General features: G+C 44.1%; 1 protein-coding gene across 1 annotated transcript in view; it reads right to left on the bottom strand.

Moving 5' to 3' along the window:
- Positions 1-16115, bottom strand: part of MAN1A1 (mannosidase alpha class 1A member 1) — a 139581-nt gene extending 123466 nt beyond the window's left edge. Inside the window, exon 1 of the mRNA XM_036380555.2 lies at positions 15269-16115. Within this exon, the coding sequence (XP_036236448.1) occupies positions 15269-15859 (591 nt within the window). The 5' untranslated portion in view covers positions 15860-16115. The remainder of the gene's footprint in view (positions 1-15268) is intronic.
- Positions 16116-16695: the final 580 nt, after the last annotated feature.

Here is a 16695-nt window from a genome sequence, read left to right as displayed (position 1 = left end):
GTGGGTTTAGAGACAGATGCTAAAATAAATTAAATTCTGCTGTAAAACCCCAAATTATTTCTAAATTTGTCTAGAGGTATTAGTGAGGTCATTGCTACTTCAGTAATACTAACCATCTCACAAAAGCTGGAGAGCACGAGGAAACTGAGAGATGTCCCAAAGTGAGAAATTAACTATGTGAATTAACTGTAGAAATTAAATTCTTATCAAGTACCTTGTAGAAAAAGGTGATTGAGACCTGCTGATAAGAATTTTCAGTAAGCTGTAAAGTAGTGAATAAAATTTGTTTTTCAGCACATTCTGACTTGCAAGCAAATACTGCTGTTGCCCAAAGAGGTCTATATTTAGTTAGTAATAGCCCTTCTGAAGACCAAAAATATTCTTTATCCCCCGCATTCCAAAGGGTGAAAGGCAAAATATATGAATTACACAACATTTAATCAGAGCTCATATAATAGTCATCAGTCCAACTTTATCTACAGCTCCATGCTAAGTTTCAAGAAGTACCTTTCATCATCTGAGCTAAACACTTCCTCCCTGCTCACCAGCCAAAACAAGGGCATTTCCCAGGCTTCAGTCTCACATACAAGCAGGAACAGCTGTGAAATACTCACACCATAGAAAAGCATGCTGCGTAAAAATTACAATTTCAGTTTACTTCTTTGGCAATAATTCCATGTATCAGGGTATGAGCTTTTTCTTTAATCTTTTTTCACTAACAGACATATAGATTTATATATCCAGACACATACAAATCTTCCTCCACTCCAAGTGCTCTTAAATGCTGATTTCCTTGGTAAAATGTGTCACATTCACAACATTCCCAGTTACTAGGTTTTAAATGAAGGATGAGCAAGTTTGCCTGATCGCATCAGAAAATTTTCTCTCCTTCTTATACATAACATCTTTGTGGAATTTAGTAAAGTCCAAGAAAAGCCTGAAGTTGAAATTTGAGCGAGACTGAGGGAGCGGGGAGAAGAAAACATAACATGTAACAAATTCCCTCTTGTTTTGATTAAAGCATGTACAATGCCACCCAGGATGCTTCCTAGAAATAGCATATTTGAAACCAGATATTACAGCATAGCAGGAATATCCAAAAGAAATTATGAATAAGTTATTATCTTCCAAACAATAGGGCATTCACGGCCTGCAGAAGGTCCCCACATAACACAGAATTAAGGGCAACCAAGTTACCAAGCACAAGAGAATCATTATTGGTGATGCTGCAGTAAAATCAGCCACAAAGCTCTCAGGGAATGTTTCTATATGTGGACACAAGGTAGGGCTGGTAAAACAGATACTTCAGTGTGTTTGGCATTGAGGCAGCTGATCATGTCCACATTTATTTACACTGCAGTGTTCACTTGAACACAGGAACTTTTAAAGCTGGTTTGTAGACTCGTCTTGGGCATCAGCCACCAGTCCTGTGCCTTCCTTAGAAAACATACACGTTTTGCAAACAGTGGCAGGAATCTGAAGTGAGAAAAACTCCTTGTGAAAAATAAAGAATATAACTGGCATCACAAAAATACTATGCTCAAAAAAAAGGTAAGAAAAAACTCAGTAAAATCCCCCCCATTAGGGAACACAGTAATGGGTAATTAGCACACCATGAAGCTACTGCAGAGGTACTCTGAAATGCACACATGTAATACCTTGCAGTGCACTACTCTGTGTTTAAAATAGCTCCATCAATATTTGTGTCCTCTAGGTTCTTATGATCAAGACTACAGCTGACCAAAAAACAAATGTTCTCTCGGTGCCCACCAGGTGACCGTTCATCTAGAAATTTCTTTTCACGTGCAAGAGATCAAAATGGTGTGATTTCACTAGTTTAGACTACAGGATCAGCCTTATGTAGGAAAATGCTGAAACTTTGGTTCAAGTCACTGATCAGAAATGTAGAGGTGGACAGGTACAGCCACTGGTCATGCTATGGATTGCTAAACATCCAAAATAACTTTCTTTCTTGATGAAATGAAACCTCCATATTCAGGTACAGTAGAAAATACTCTAATGAAAATTAAAATAAGCCTAACTCCTCTTTAAAACCTCAGAGCCCTTTCCTCAAACTTACTCAGTTCCTACCAAAAGTACTCATTATAGGTTTTTAACAGCTACCTTTTCACACTTATAGGACCAAATAAAAACCCATGTGTGGTCACTGCTCCCATAACAAAAGGCCATAACTTTGGGGTAAAAAGAAGGTTATATAGTCCCTGCTATAGATAGGAGGAGCTTTGCTTCTCACATCACAAAATCAGAATAGGTATATCAAATTGAAGGGATTCTCATGTATTTCTATAATGCTGGAAACCAACCCTTTTAGAAGTGACTAGAGGGTCTGGACACTGAGCATGTGGCAGTGTAAGGAAAGACTTCATTTTCAAAACCAAGCTTCTGTAAAGCCAGACCTCTTTATGATGTCAAAAGTGACAGAAAATCAAATGCTGATGAGTTGAACTCTTCTGAATCCATGTGTAGTTCAACAGTACAACCCCACTGTAAAAATATTTACAGTTCCTCCCCCATATTAAGTCACAAAAACCAGAAGGAAATTTAATTGAAAAATTATAAGCTAGCGGTTAGACCCTTAAAAAAGAAATCAGACAGAACTGTGCTTTAAACCTACTTTAATGGCATCCATGTAAGTTTTAATACAAACTCCAAACCTAACAACTTTGAAATGACTCTGTTAGCTTTCATGTCCTTAGTTTCATATTTGCATTGTATAAACATCAGGTGACTGATATTTTGATCAGAGGTATGCAGAGGAAAGATACCTCAAAACAGCACACAGACCATGTCAGTGTGCTAGTCACCCATCCACAGCCACATCTTTTGCCACAAAGTGGCAAAAGCTGCAACTAAGAGCTTTGTTTTCCATCAATAGCTAGTATTTCAAAAATTCTAATGGCAAGTCCCTGTCTTGTCCCTTAACCAAATCTCTTTGTAAACATTTCCTCATCTTTTTAAATAAAAAAAAAGTCTGCTGAGCTAACATACAGTTGCCTGCTGGGCTTCCCCAGAGAAACAGAGAGGCAGCAAAATAGCCAGGAAAGGCTGCATTGGCATTTCCCTCCACCACCCCAACTCCCAGGATAAAAGCTTGCTTCAGAGCAACTGATGCATGAATGAGAAATGTCTAAACCCCAAGTCTATTTAAATTAAATGCTAGACAGCAGAGATTACAATCCTGAAAGAACTGCAGAAGGCAATGTAAGACCCTGAACTTGAGAGGAATTAGCTCAGTTTCTTCAGGGACCTGATCTACAGGATCCCATGGGAGAATCCCCTGTAGGGCTAAGGTGCCCAGGAGATCTCATTGACCTTCAATGTGCCACATCAGGAGAGGAGGGTGGCTGCATAAGGAGCTCAGGTGGAGGACAAACCTCCAGGGAAGAGGAGAGAAAATGTGGGGAGATGTCCAACAACAGCTCAGAAACACTGGCTGGGCACCAGGGAAGAGGAAGCCAAAACTCATCTGGAAGCTGCCAGAGGACAGGAGGTGCCTTTACATCAACAACAAATGAAGGACCAAACTAAACAGGCACTGGTAACTGAGGAAAAAAAAACAACAAGGAAATTCTGGGGAATTACAAGACAGCTTTATTCCAAATCTTGGGAAGGAAATGGAGCAGAACCTCTTTCACTCTATTTCCAGGAATATGAAGGACAAAACCTTTGCAAATGGTAAGGAAAATTTCCCAAAGGCAAAATTTATCAAATAGACCCAGTTACTTATGATGAAGCCACTGGCTCTGTGGATGAGGGCAGCACAGTAGACACAATTTCCCTGACAGGCTTTTTGACACAGTCCTGACTGAGCACTAAGCAGTGAAAAAGGAATGGACAAGACTCATAAAAAAGTGGCTGGCTTGACACTCTCAAGACAGCTGTAAACAGGTCAAAGTCTAACTAGCAGCTAGCTAGGAGTGACGTGTCCCTGGGGTTCAACTGATCCAATGAGCAAACACACGCAGTCGCCAACTCCACGTGTAATCCAAACTCCAGCAGTCAACAAGGTGGACAAGAGGGCTCCCACCTGAATGATCCCAGGAGCTGATGACCAAGTCTTGAAACCAAATAAAGCCAAATGCAAAAATCTTATGCCTAAGTATATAACGGGAATTTACAGGCTAAAAACCAGCTTTGGGACAGATGTCCTGGGGGTCCTGGTGAACACCTGGTCGAACACAATAAACATCCTTGCAATGATGAAGGAGAACTGTACAGTGGGCTATGTTAGCATGAGTGCATGCTAGTGATGGGAAGCAACCAACATGTTCCATGTGACATTCCTAATGCCTCAAATGGAAGCCCGTTTCTGGTTTTCAGCTCCCCTACAATAATTAGAGATATTCTTTTTAAATTATAGAGAATACAATGACCTATAAAAAGAGGCAGAGGAAGCTGGGTATGTTTGGTCTAGAAAAGAGAGGCTTCTTAATGACTTAGGGGATACCCATGGAGAAAAGGTAGCCCAGATCATCTCAGTGTGGCACAATGAAAGGAGTAAAGGCAGTGTCATCAGTTGCAGCAAGAGAAATTTTATCTAGCCACAATAAAAATTCAAAAATCCTACAATAAGGGTCTTCAGACACCGGAATAGGTTTGTCCAGAGGGGCTGCAGAATGTCCCCCTGCAGAGATTTTCCATGCTTGAGTGCACAAGACTGAGCAACTCAATTTTATTTTCAAGTCAGCTCTGCTCTATGCAAGAGATCAGGCCTCCAGAGGTCCAGTGGCGAGCCTGAATTTCTCTCCTTCTCAACAACAAAATTCTATGGTAAGCAGAAGGCTGGGAAAAAGAACAAATAGGACTACAGTGTGCATAAACCCAGACCAGCTGAGTCTCCATAATGCCTACAGATGATAAGGCTGCATATGAAAACTGTTTCCATGAAGTCAGAAAACTTTCCTAGGGGACATCTACTTTCTGAAATATTTAGATTTATATAATAAAAAAATAACTTAATTAAAGCTAATTACTGAAACATAAGGATTTCTTTGCTTCATCCTAATGTTCTGGATTTTGCTTGTAGCATATGTATAATTCTATTTCCAATTTATATGACAATTTGTCAAACAAAACAAACCCTATGCCTTTAACTTTTTTCAGACCACACAGAGCTTGTCCCTAACAAACCCCATTCTCAGCTACAGAAAACAGACCAATTGCACAGCATATTTCACTCTTATGTAAAACATACATATGGAGAGAGATACGAATACATCTCTATCAATAAATGAATTTGTTTTTTTAAGACATATGGGCTTTTCTTCAGAAAGGTAATTTCTTTGAAGTGCACTTCTTGATCTGTGATCTTCAGCCCTTGACAAGATCACACACCTTTCTATTTCAGTCAGTTCAAGTTCAGTGCCACACTTACTCTAGAGATTTACAGAATAAGACATAAAATAGCAGCCAATTTGCAGCTGGTCATAGTTTTCCCCATGGTGATTCTTCAGACGATCTCATCAGAACAGAGAAAGCAGCATGCAGTTTTGAAGTAGTATAACTTTTAAAATAAGTAACATCTATAACTCTTCTACTCTCTAAATGGTAATTAGGTTTTCTGTTGCTTGATGGGGGTGAGGGATGGAAATACATCACTGCAAATAATTAACATAAATTTCTTTTCTTTAGGCTTTAAAGAATTTAGCATTACTACCTAGGTCCAATTCAGAATATCAAGTGCAATTCTTAAAATCACAGATGGGTGGAGAACTACAACCACAGTAGCAAGCAACAGATTTCCCCACAGACAGCAGTATGGGCAAAGCTTTGACAGCAGTAGCACCATTCACTGCACCAACAGATGTCAGTGCTCAAAGGCAGTGAGAAAAGTGTGAGCAGAGTTAAAGGCTGGGTCTGCATCTGCATGTGTCTGTCACTGAATAGTAAAATTACTATCTCCTTAAGCACTACACTTTGAAAGCAACATGGCTTTTTTTTAGCTTGATATTCTTTTACACTAGCTACTTCCTCTTTCCTTGGAAGAAAGCAGTCCCTGAACAAAAGGAATTTCAAAAGGCAAAGATTCATATTAAGCAGGGAACTAAGTGAAAGAAAAGTATGCAGATACTTTTAGAAAATAGTCTCACAGTGGTCTGAATGCTAATTAAAGAAGCAAGCCACACTGATCTAATGTCATTTTACTGCAATGTTTTAAAAGCAGACACTGACTTTTAATAAATAATTGAAAAAGAGGGTTTATGTTGCCAAGCAATATGATCACCCCTACACAAGTGAGATGATGTAAAATTCTGGGAAGAAAGTATCAGACATTCTTTCTTTCTACTTTATTCATATGAAAAACACATAGAACTGCCTCTACCCTAAATTGCCAGCATTATATATCTCCATATGGGAAGTGCAAAGCTGCATACTTTTCCATTAAAACTGCAACTTCTGTTTCTATCCAGTGTCAGAGAAAGAAGCTGATTCTTCTACAAGTATTTTTGAGATGCACACAAAGTCTTATAACAGCCAGATGTTCCACAGTCATCAGCTCATTCATTGCACAGAATCTTTTCAGTCCTTTGCACAGTATTGCCTACCATCTCCTCTGATTTTCACCTATTTTCTTACCTGATTAGAGATTTGCCCTTAAAAGAAAGGGTCCAAGTTTCAAATAAATCAGAGTCCACTCACTTACTGTATTCTTAAAACAAGTTTAAAACCAAGGTACATGCAGCTTCCAAGAAGGAGTAGGAAGACAAATGGAAATAGATTTTGCACTTGTAGTTACCCTTGCCTAAGAGACCGCATATCTCAGCGTTCCACAAGGACTGTGAATGTTTAATTTTAACAGTTATAAGAACGTAACAGCAGGTTATTCAATCTGTTTGAAAAGCTTTTAAAATCAGAGGCATCAAAATGAGCAATACCTGTATCTTCATAAATACCAGCTATAAAATCCAACCAGCTTACCGTGGAGAGTTTATAGCAAGTTGTCATATTATTTAATGCAAGCCTTTCTTGGTTACAACAGAGTTCAAACTGAAGATTTCAAGATGCAAGAAAGGCAAACTAGGAGTTTTACTACTCTACATGCCTTCCTTCATAACAGCACTGGAGCACAGCGCTCAAGTGTTGCTTCAAAAGCTTCCAAAGCTAGTGATCTAAACACAGAACCAGGGAGTCTCAGGTTTTACCTGTCCCTGCAATAAAACAATGCATTTAGCAGCAGTTTAGTGCTAAAGCAAAGCTGCTCATGTGCAATCATGAATCACACTCAAAGCTCACGTTTAAACTGACCCTAATGAAGTGACACACCCGTGCTGGACACCTGCAGCACAGGTGAGAGCCAAGACAGCCTTCACCCAGCACAAAGCAACAGCCCCTGGTTTAGTGGGGCACGACCAAACAGGAACCAGGTCTCCACGTTCTGCTCTGAAACCTGGCACACTGTGCAACCCTGTGTGAATCAATGGACTGCTCTCAGCCCTAGAAAAGCACCCAAGTGCTTCCTCTCAATACCAAAGCCTTCTGGACTCTGCAGGCAGGGCTGCCAAGCAATAGAACTGAGGCTCAACCACAAGTCTGTAAAAAGTTTAATTTCTTCTGGTTTGGGGAAGCATAAACTTCATTACTCACCAATTATGTTTTCATAACAGACTTGCAGACACGATTAAAAAGTCATGGAAAACAGCAAAACAGAAGATGCCTCTCAGAAGTGTGCACACAATCTTTATGTCACATGCTTTAAAAAGCTCAAACAACTCAGTGAAGAAAGAAAAACAAAAACCAAAAAATTGTATAATGTTGTGGATAAAGAAAATTTTCACACAAAAGGAATCAGCATATTGAGCATCTGGTACATTGCCCATATTGCTTAATTCACAGTCCCTCATCCCCCCCAGTTATTTCCCTCACTAGTAAAATCACAGCTCTTCTATAGATAACTTAGGAAGAGACCACAAAGCCCTTCAAAACTGAGTGTCTAAAACCTGCTTTACACAGAGACACATCTGAATACTTGAGTTTGTTACCAAAAAAGACACACAACCAGAGTGTCTCATCATCTCTGTACCACCTCAGGTAGCAATTTATTGTCAGAGTAAGTGCTGCACTGTTAAGATGGAGTGAACACTGAATCAAAGCCACTTTCCTGAAATATCGCTCTTACTATGCCAAATAAGTTGGGAAGACAAATTTCTTATTTGTAAATAAAGGAAACACTTATCAAGATAGTATCTTTAAGATGAAAACCACAGTAATTTCCTCTTATGCTGGCTCCCCGAGCTAGAAAACACCCCAAGCTAACCAAAGAGGAAGTTAACACACAGCAATCCTCAGAGCAGTATGTTTCAGACAACTTTAAGAAAAGGTCTGTACATCCAACAGTCACACAGGTCTTTCTGCAAGGACATTAATTATTTTCCACAAGAAGAGCTGTCTTCTGCCTCTCCATGACTTCCTTTTCATAAATCCTGTGCTTTCATTAACATTCAAAGAAGGTATCAAAGCCTGGCTGTCTACCACTCTTATTTGCTCCCTGAATGAGATAAGACCTTTTTTTTATCTTAACAGTAGATTTTAATAAACAGGTGGAATTTTTTCTGCTTCAGTTTGTCTGCAGCATAGAACTACAGCCTTAGGCAACTGTACTTACTAACATTATGATTTAGTCTATTTCTTTATATTAATTGGCTGCCATAGGCTACTACACTAGCATTAAGTACAAAATCATCACTATGAGAATGTAACTTCTGCTGAAGTACAGGAGACATTCCATTTTAAGCTTTACCTCACATGTTTACATCACCTTATTTAGTTCTCATGAAGAGTCCTATGTGTCTGGAATTTACATTTTGCCTTTACAGAAAGATAAAGAATTAATCATGTGCTTGTTTTGTTTGTTTTGTTTTGTTTTTGTGAAAATCAGATGTTTTTCACCCAACATTTAAAGCCTTTTCATTGCCCCCACAATTCTGAGGATCTGGTTATAAAGGACATTCAGTTACTTTTGATAAGTTTACCTGTTGAGAATACAGACCAAGCCTGAAGATAGGAAAATTAAATATTATTCTTAGCACACAGAAAACAGGTGCAAGGCTATAAAAACAAGAACCAGCAATTGGGAACACACCCTATTCCAATCAGATATGCACACAGTCATACAGTGAAACACCCCTCCCACTCATGATCCCAGTTCAAATCCAAGATCATTTGACTGAAGGGAGGCTATGAGGTTCTCACTGAAAATCCCCAAACAAAACAAAACAAACCCAAACAAGGCAGCTGAAAACCTGAAACAACTCACCTGAAACAATGTCCTTCCCTAAAAAGACTCTAAGGTGTCTTATCAGGGAGAACATTAATTTGGCAAATATATACCCTATTTCATATTTTGGGGACATAAAGATACCTCAGACCATTCTCCTCCACTTTCCTCTCCTTTTAAATGCAGTGGGCTTAGTGGGGGTCCACTGCATCCGCTGTGCTCAGAACTCCACTAAACCCTTTCAGCTCCCTACCCCCCAGGGCACAAACCCAACTAAAGCAAGAATAGCTTCACATCTGGTTGGCAAGTTGATCTGGCTCTCCATAGGTTCTGCCAAGTGAGTCACTGAATCATACTCAGTAACACAGCTGAAGCTTCTCTGCATCCTGTAGTGCCATTAACCCTAAGCAAGCACTTTAACTTATTGGTTTGTGACATTTTGGATATCATAAGGCAACCCTGGCCACCTCCAGCTTACCATTATCATATGTGATTCCCATCTTTAGGCATTTTATTCACCTCCTCAGTGACTTTTATAAAACCATAAAAAAAACCCCACAACACAAACAGTATTTATCAGGAAGGGAAGCACTATCAAACACTCGAAAAGAAATAGCAAATACAAAAATACTGAAGATTAAAAGTAAATAAACAAAGCTTTGGGTGAGAAAAAAACAAGATTAATTTTAAACTTCAACAAACTTAATAACAAGTATACTGTGTCAGCATTAAGGTCACAAGATACTTCAGGAAAACTTCTTTCGAAATGCATTGATTGCATCATCAGCATGTTGGCAGGAATCACCACACTGCTTACTCATTACATGTCAACTCTTTTCCTTTCACTGAATCATGTTCTTAAAGAAATGTACCATCAGGGAATGTGGCTTTTTCTGTTTGAAACTCAAACCACCCAGTACTTAAACTGCTGTATTTTAACTGTTTCCTCTCCTATGAAGGTCTTCACAAGTAAAAGCGCACTGAATTTTGGTGTACAGTAGCTGGGGCTTCAGTAATTCCTGTTTCTGTGTTTCCTGTCCCCTATTCTGTTATGAGAAGAGGGGTTGGGAGGTAAACCTTCTGAAGTGAAATGCTTCATTCTGCTAAAGATGATTACAGTAGATAGAACCTTTGCTCTGCAAAAGTCTCATTGCAGAGATTCAGTTTTAATGGAGAACTTAGGCAAGAAGAACAGAAACCAGGTGCTAAGACAGAGCTACTCAAAGAGATTTCATACCTTTCTTCCACCTGCTCCCTCACCACAGCCAAAACTAGCACCAAGTCAACCCTTTCATTAACACCTTTGACTCACCAACCTGACAGAAAGTTTAGCAGAAATCCATCCAATTTCTTTCTTTTTTTTTTCTCTGACAGTTTTTAGCTGACTTACTGAGCTGAAGCAGATTATGGAGGGATGCAGTGAAAATCACAGAAAGTAGATAGTGGGAGAATGCAATCAAAAGTGGGATGAAGAGACTTGTTCTCCTCTTCCAATAGCAAGAAGTATTAGTGAGCTCACCTTGTCATATAAACACCCTCATAAGGAAATAAAACTCCATCCAGCTGGCACTGGACCTTCCTGAGCAGCAGCACCAGGATACCAGGCAGTAGGAAAGCAGCTGGTGGAAGCATGCAGGAAGACACAAGGGGCCAACTACCCTTCCACAGCAGTGAGTGACCATCCATAACTTTGCCATCACTCCTTGTTAATGAAGAGATCTTATTATGACCAAGTATTTAATGTCAAGCACATATTAGATCTCTGATTAGTGCTTTATTTCCATGCTCAGAAGCTTTCTTTCCTCAAGATATTGCTGAATATCCCTGTAACATTACTGAGACTTTCATCTAAATTGCATAAAAGCCACCATAGGACTTAAAAAAGCTTCAAAATTCACCCTGCCAATGCCACCTCAATTCATTTCTTTACAGAGAGATGGGGAGGGAAGCTGCAGTCTGTTTTGCTGACTTGCAGCCAGTGCCCTGTTGAGCTCAAAGGACTGGTGTTCAAATTCCTCTCTGCAAGACTTGTACTACATGAACTACATGACTGCAACAGCTGAGAGCTGTGCAAGTACTTGGAGCACTGCATGACCATGCTCTTTAGACATTGATTCCAGTTTACCAGGGAGGCTTTTATCCTGAAAACACGTCCAAACAGCTCTGATCAATAACATGAACAGTTTCCAAGCTAGTTACCTTGTACAAGAACAGCACAGCTGCATTAGTATGGTGCTCCACCATAGAGCTTGCTGTTCAGCAGGATTAATTAGTCTGGGCAGAGCACCACACTAATGTGATTATATAGCTTCTAGTACCTGAGCTAGCTCACTCATCCTTTCTATTCTTTTGCTTTAAAATAAAAAGAGCTTAGGTTTTGCTGTTTTCTTAACACCTAAATAATTCCAGCACCGTTTTCTTTTTCTTGGAAGAGAGAGGACTGAGACTTGGAGAAGACTCAAAATCAGATTTTTTTAATGAAAAGAATCATCTCCTGCTTTCATAGCCTCTTTCCACTATTGTAATCCTCTTCTAATAATTTCTTTTGCTTGTATCAACTACCTATGCACCTGCAAGTCTTCCCTTGACATCAGGAATAATGATGTCCAGCCATAACCAACAGTGACAAAAGCAGAGACTGGAAGACATTGCACTTGAGTGGAACGGAATCAACACTGCCTTCCACTCCTTTTTTCCAGGTAGGGAACAGATACCACAGGAGGCACTTGCCACAGGCATACCAGGGACCCAGACCTTGCTCCAAGTCATGGGAGCACTGGAGGAACTGACTGAAGAATGTAAATTCTGGCAAATGCACTTATGCTGGTATGCTCAAAGTGTGCTTCATTGCTCAAGCCTCCATGAGGCATCCTGCATGAGGACAACACCCAGGCCATGCAGTAAAAAAGTCAGCAGCCACAAGCAACTGTCAGCAGTAGAACAGGAAGTAGTGGGGAAAGCCCCACTGCTGGCAGTGCTGCTCTTTCCTCTGAGGCTGCCTGTAACACATCAACAGAAGAGAAACAGAGCACAAGCACCAGCACAGCACCCATCAGTATCGCTGGTCTCTGATTCACACCCCTCCCTGCACACTGCCAGGCCCCAGTAACACAGTGGGGCAGACCTTTCCACACACACCCTGAGAGCAACCATATAGTTCTGACAGAGTGAAAAAGAAGGGAGGGTTCCCTCATAGCAACAGGATCTCTACTTCATGTTTCCACAAGTATTTTACTTGCTCAATAAGCATCTAGCATTTCTTTTTGGTAATATTAGGTTGGTTTAAATACTAAGAGAGGTTCAAGAACCTTTATATTTCCTTCTTGGTTTAAGTTTCACCCTGTTAATTTTTTTTTCCTAATATAAAAGAGCAAGCTGTAGAAAGAGTGGTTAAAATTTCTAGAACAAAACTTGGCTAAGAAATGCCATAGAATCACAGCATTTCATTGTTTTGTGATTCTAAGTGATATTGTACTGGCTGGACTTCTGAACACACATGTCAACTTAAAATTTAAAACAGTAAATGGACAAAGCAGCTCTAAGGTATCTCCCTTCTCAGCTTTATGTCAGCACATTGGCGGGATGGAGCCCTTCCAGAACAGAAACACAGGGAAGAACAACCTTATTTTTTGGCATTCTTTTCTTTTAAAGTAACTTGCTTCCTTCTGTAAAAAGTATCACTAAGACTACCTTCAAATGTTGAGTTCTAGATATATGACATAAATCATACAATGCAGATGCGAATTCCAGGCACAAAAGAGTATGAAAGCAGAAAGGTTTTTTATGTTTGCATCTCCAGCATGCAACCACTGGGCACAAAGAGAAAAACTTTTAAGGGATAATTCTGGTTTCTGTGCATTTACAGTAGAGTACAAAAGTTCATACTTTAAAAAGATACAATTTAAAGCTATTTAAAGTTTTAAAACTAAGCTAAAAAGACTGCAGATTAGAAATCCATCTTGACACTAAGGTAACAATATAAAAAAGGGGACTAAAGCTTGCAAAAAGACAAAGAGAAAAGCAACAAAAAAGCCAACACATGAAACAATGTGAAGCAAGTCAGCACAGAACAGAAACACTGTTTTATTGTCAATGGAAAAATGTATTCTTCATAAAAAGACAAAAATCAAACCAGGCAAAGTACTGCAAAAATGCTAAAGCAAGTAAGGAACCAAGATGTTAAGATCACATAGTGATTTAGGAAGAAAAGAAACTCCCAGAAACAACACTTAGTATTGAGGACTTAAACTGAGGTATGAAGGAAAGCAAAGATCTGGAAAAAAAGTGCAGTTTCTGGGTCATCTCCTATGCTTAAACAGCCAAAACTCTGGTTTGGGGAGGCTACTGTGAAACTGATGCTCTGTGTGGAAGTGGAGGAGAGAGGATGGAAAGGAAAGGGACATTGAAGAGATACTGGCTATATGTTTGCAAGTACACACACGGATATCCACATGTAGCAAAAGGTAACTCAGACCAGCTGGCACACAGTGGGACCAGCAGGACAACACTTAAACATGCTGCTATCTTCCTCCTCCTGTTTAGTTACTTGTTGCAGTCTTCTGTACCACAGAATCATGTACATCAGGTCTGGAGCCTCATTACTTCTAAATACTTCTCCGTGGCAATGTCACATAGCTGGAAAAAGAGTTTGCTGGTATTTCTAACTTTCCATATACCTCAGGGAGGCTGCATGACTAAACCAGAAGGCAACATGCTCTCTGCACACTTCAAGATGTGGTCTGTACCGTGTACTCCTACCGTGTACTCCTTCTCCCTTCAAAATACCTTTGCATTGGTACATGCTGCTTACGACTTAAAACTATGCTCCACGATTTGCTGAAATAGTTAAAGTCACACAAGGACTCCAGAGCACAGAACACAACTTGATATTTGTGAGAGCTTCTGACATGATGCTCCATGTGATATCACAGCTCACTTTTCAGAGCACTCTATACAAACACACAATAAAAATAAATACTTTTAACTAAGGCTAACCGGGTTTCACAAATACTGAAATACTCTGTAGTAAGTCTGTAGTAAGCCTATCTCATTTCCATCACCACAGTACATGAAATATATACTACTAATTAATTCATAAACCCTAATCTCTGCAGGCAGCTGAAATTGTCAGTTCGATAAATTAACCAGCCAGCACTGATGGGAAGTTGAACTGTATTACTAAGGAAATTCTTCTTCTGCTAGAGGACCCTGTCAAACTCTGCCCACGACAGCATTACCTAGACAGAGTTTGGAGAATTTTTGTAGGGAAGGATTTAAACCGGTACCTGAACCAACCGAGCAGCAGGACCAAAAAAAGGTGGTTGAAGGAATTCATCAAAGCACACACAGCTCTGACACTTTACCGCTGCAACCTAAATTGACTGTATTTGCCAAATGCCCTCAACTCTTCAGACAGCCGATACCGCTGAATAGCGAACCGCACGAACCCGAGTCAGACCGCGACACCTCTGGAGCGCTGCACCGCACCTGCGCCCCGCCGGACAGCCCCGGCAGCTCCTCTGCCGGCAGCGCGGCACGGGCACGGAGCCGTGCCCCGCTGCCTCCCGCACCCGCGGAGGATCGGACACCCACCGCCCGAGCCCGGGACGTCCCATGGGGAGCGCAGGCGGACCCGCGCCGCTCTTTCTCCCCGGCGTCGCCGTCCCCAGCCCTCGGCGACCCGCGGAGCGATCCCTAGCCTGCCAGCCCTGGCGGGGCTTTGCTTTCTGCCCGGGTTTCGGTGCAACAGCTGGGGGAGCCCGGCAACATCGGGAGGGAGGGAGGCGCAGCCAGAACGGAGCCGGCAGCGCGGGCGCCCAAGCGGGAACGCACCGCGGGCTGCGAGGATGCAACCGCCGCCGACCTGCGCTGCGGCTACCGAGGGACAGCCGGCCAGAAAGACCCTCTTCCCGCAAGGAGGAGGCGGCAGGAGGGGTCAGGGGTCCCCCAACACCGCCGCCAGAGACCTGTTGCCCCGCGCGGGAGCGTCGAGGCGCATCCCCCGGAGCGGGACCGACAGCCACCACCACCCACCTCTTTGATTTTCTCCCTCCTCTGCCGGACGTCGGGGTCGGCGGGCTCCTGCCCCACGGCGCCGACGGGCTGGCGGAAAAGGCGCTGGGGCAGCCCGGGGGCACCCGCCTCCTTCCTGCCGCGGGCGTCCTGCAGAAGTTTCTCCTTGTCCTGGCGGATGTCTCTGCGGATCTCCTCGGGCAGCTTCTGCAGCGTCTCCTTGGCCTCCCGCAGAGCCCGCTCGTGGTCCGCGCGGATCCGCTCCAGGCTGCCCGGCCCGCCCGCGGCCGCCGCCGCCGCCGGGCCGCCTCCGGGCTGCGGAGGGGCGCGGGGCTGCCCGCCGGGCGGCGGCGGCGGCGGCTGCAGGGCGGCCGAGTGGAAGAAGACGCCGCTGAGAAGCTTGGAGGAGTCGGGCAGGAAAAAGATGGCCCCGAAGCAGAGGGTGATGAAGGCGCTGAACACCAGCAGCAGCACGAACTTCTCCGTCAGCCGGAACGCGCCGGGGCCCGCCGCCTTCCTGCCCCCGCCGCCCGCGCCGCTGCCCGCGGGGCCGCCCAGCGTCCCCGGCCCCGCCGCGCTACCGAAGAGCGGCAGCAAGCTGGCGGCGGGCATGACCCCCGCGCCGCCTCAGCGCCGCGCTGCGCGCCCCGCCGCCGCCGCCGCGCAGGGACCGCACCGCACCGGACGGCTCGGCTCCGTCGCCCCCTCCCCGCCTCGGCCGCACAAAGTTTCCCCTGGCGGACGCGGCAACTTTTCCCTTCCCCGCGGGCGCGCTCCCTCTGCTCCCCCGCCGGCAGCGTCTGCGGGGCGGGCGCTGTCAGCTCCAGCCCATGCTGCCGCCGGGCCGCCGCCGCCGCCGCGGGTGCCGCTCCCCGCTCCGCCCGCGCGGAACTGCCGGGCAGCCGGGGGCGGGGCGGGGCGGGGCGGGGCCGCCGCCGGCCCAATGGCGGGGGGGGCGGGGCGCGGGCGCTGCCGGACCGCGGGTCCCGGGGCTCAGCCGCGGGATGCGCTGCCCTGGGCGCCGCCGGAGCTCCGCGGCCGGAGGGGAGCGGCAGCAGCAGCGGCGGGGCGCGCCCGCTTCGGCCCCGTGGGCGGCGTCGGCCCGGGGCGGGCGGGTGCGCGGCTCCGAGAGATGCCGGCGGCGCGCCCTCGCGCACCCACGTGCACGCTGGTGCGCGCACACACACGCGCGTGTACGCCCGGAGAGGCGCGCGGCGGGGGCCTGCGCGCTCACAGGCGCGCACGCACTCGCCGGGGGCGCGCGCCGGGCCGGGGGCGGTGCGAGGGGAGCGGGGGCACGGCGGGGCCGGGAACAACTCCTGATCCGTCGGGTAGGACGAGCCTTTATCTGTTCTTTGCATGAAAAACAAGGGTTAATTTTATTTATTGTCTTTTGTTTTTTTTTTTTTTCTGTAGGTAAAAGTGCACCTTGTAAAAGGAAGCAGGGT

The sequence above is a fragment of the Molothrus ater genome, chromosome 3 (assembly GCF_012460135.2).
Source record: "Molothrus ater isolate BHLD 08-10-18 breed brown headed cowbird chromosome 3, BPBGC_Mater_1.1, whole genome shotgun sequence".
Taxonomy (NCBI): domain Eukaryota; kingdom Metazoa; phylum Chordata; class Aves; order Passeriformes; family Icteridae; genus Molothrus; species Molothrus ater.
Note: the sequence above shows the minus strand (reverse complement) of the source record. Positions and strands in the feature narration are given on the sequence as shown.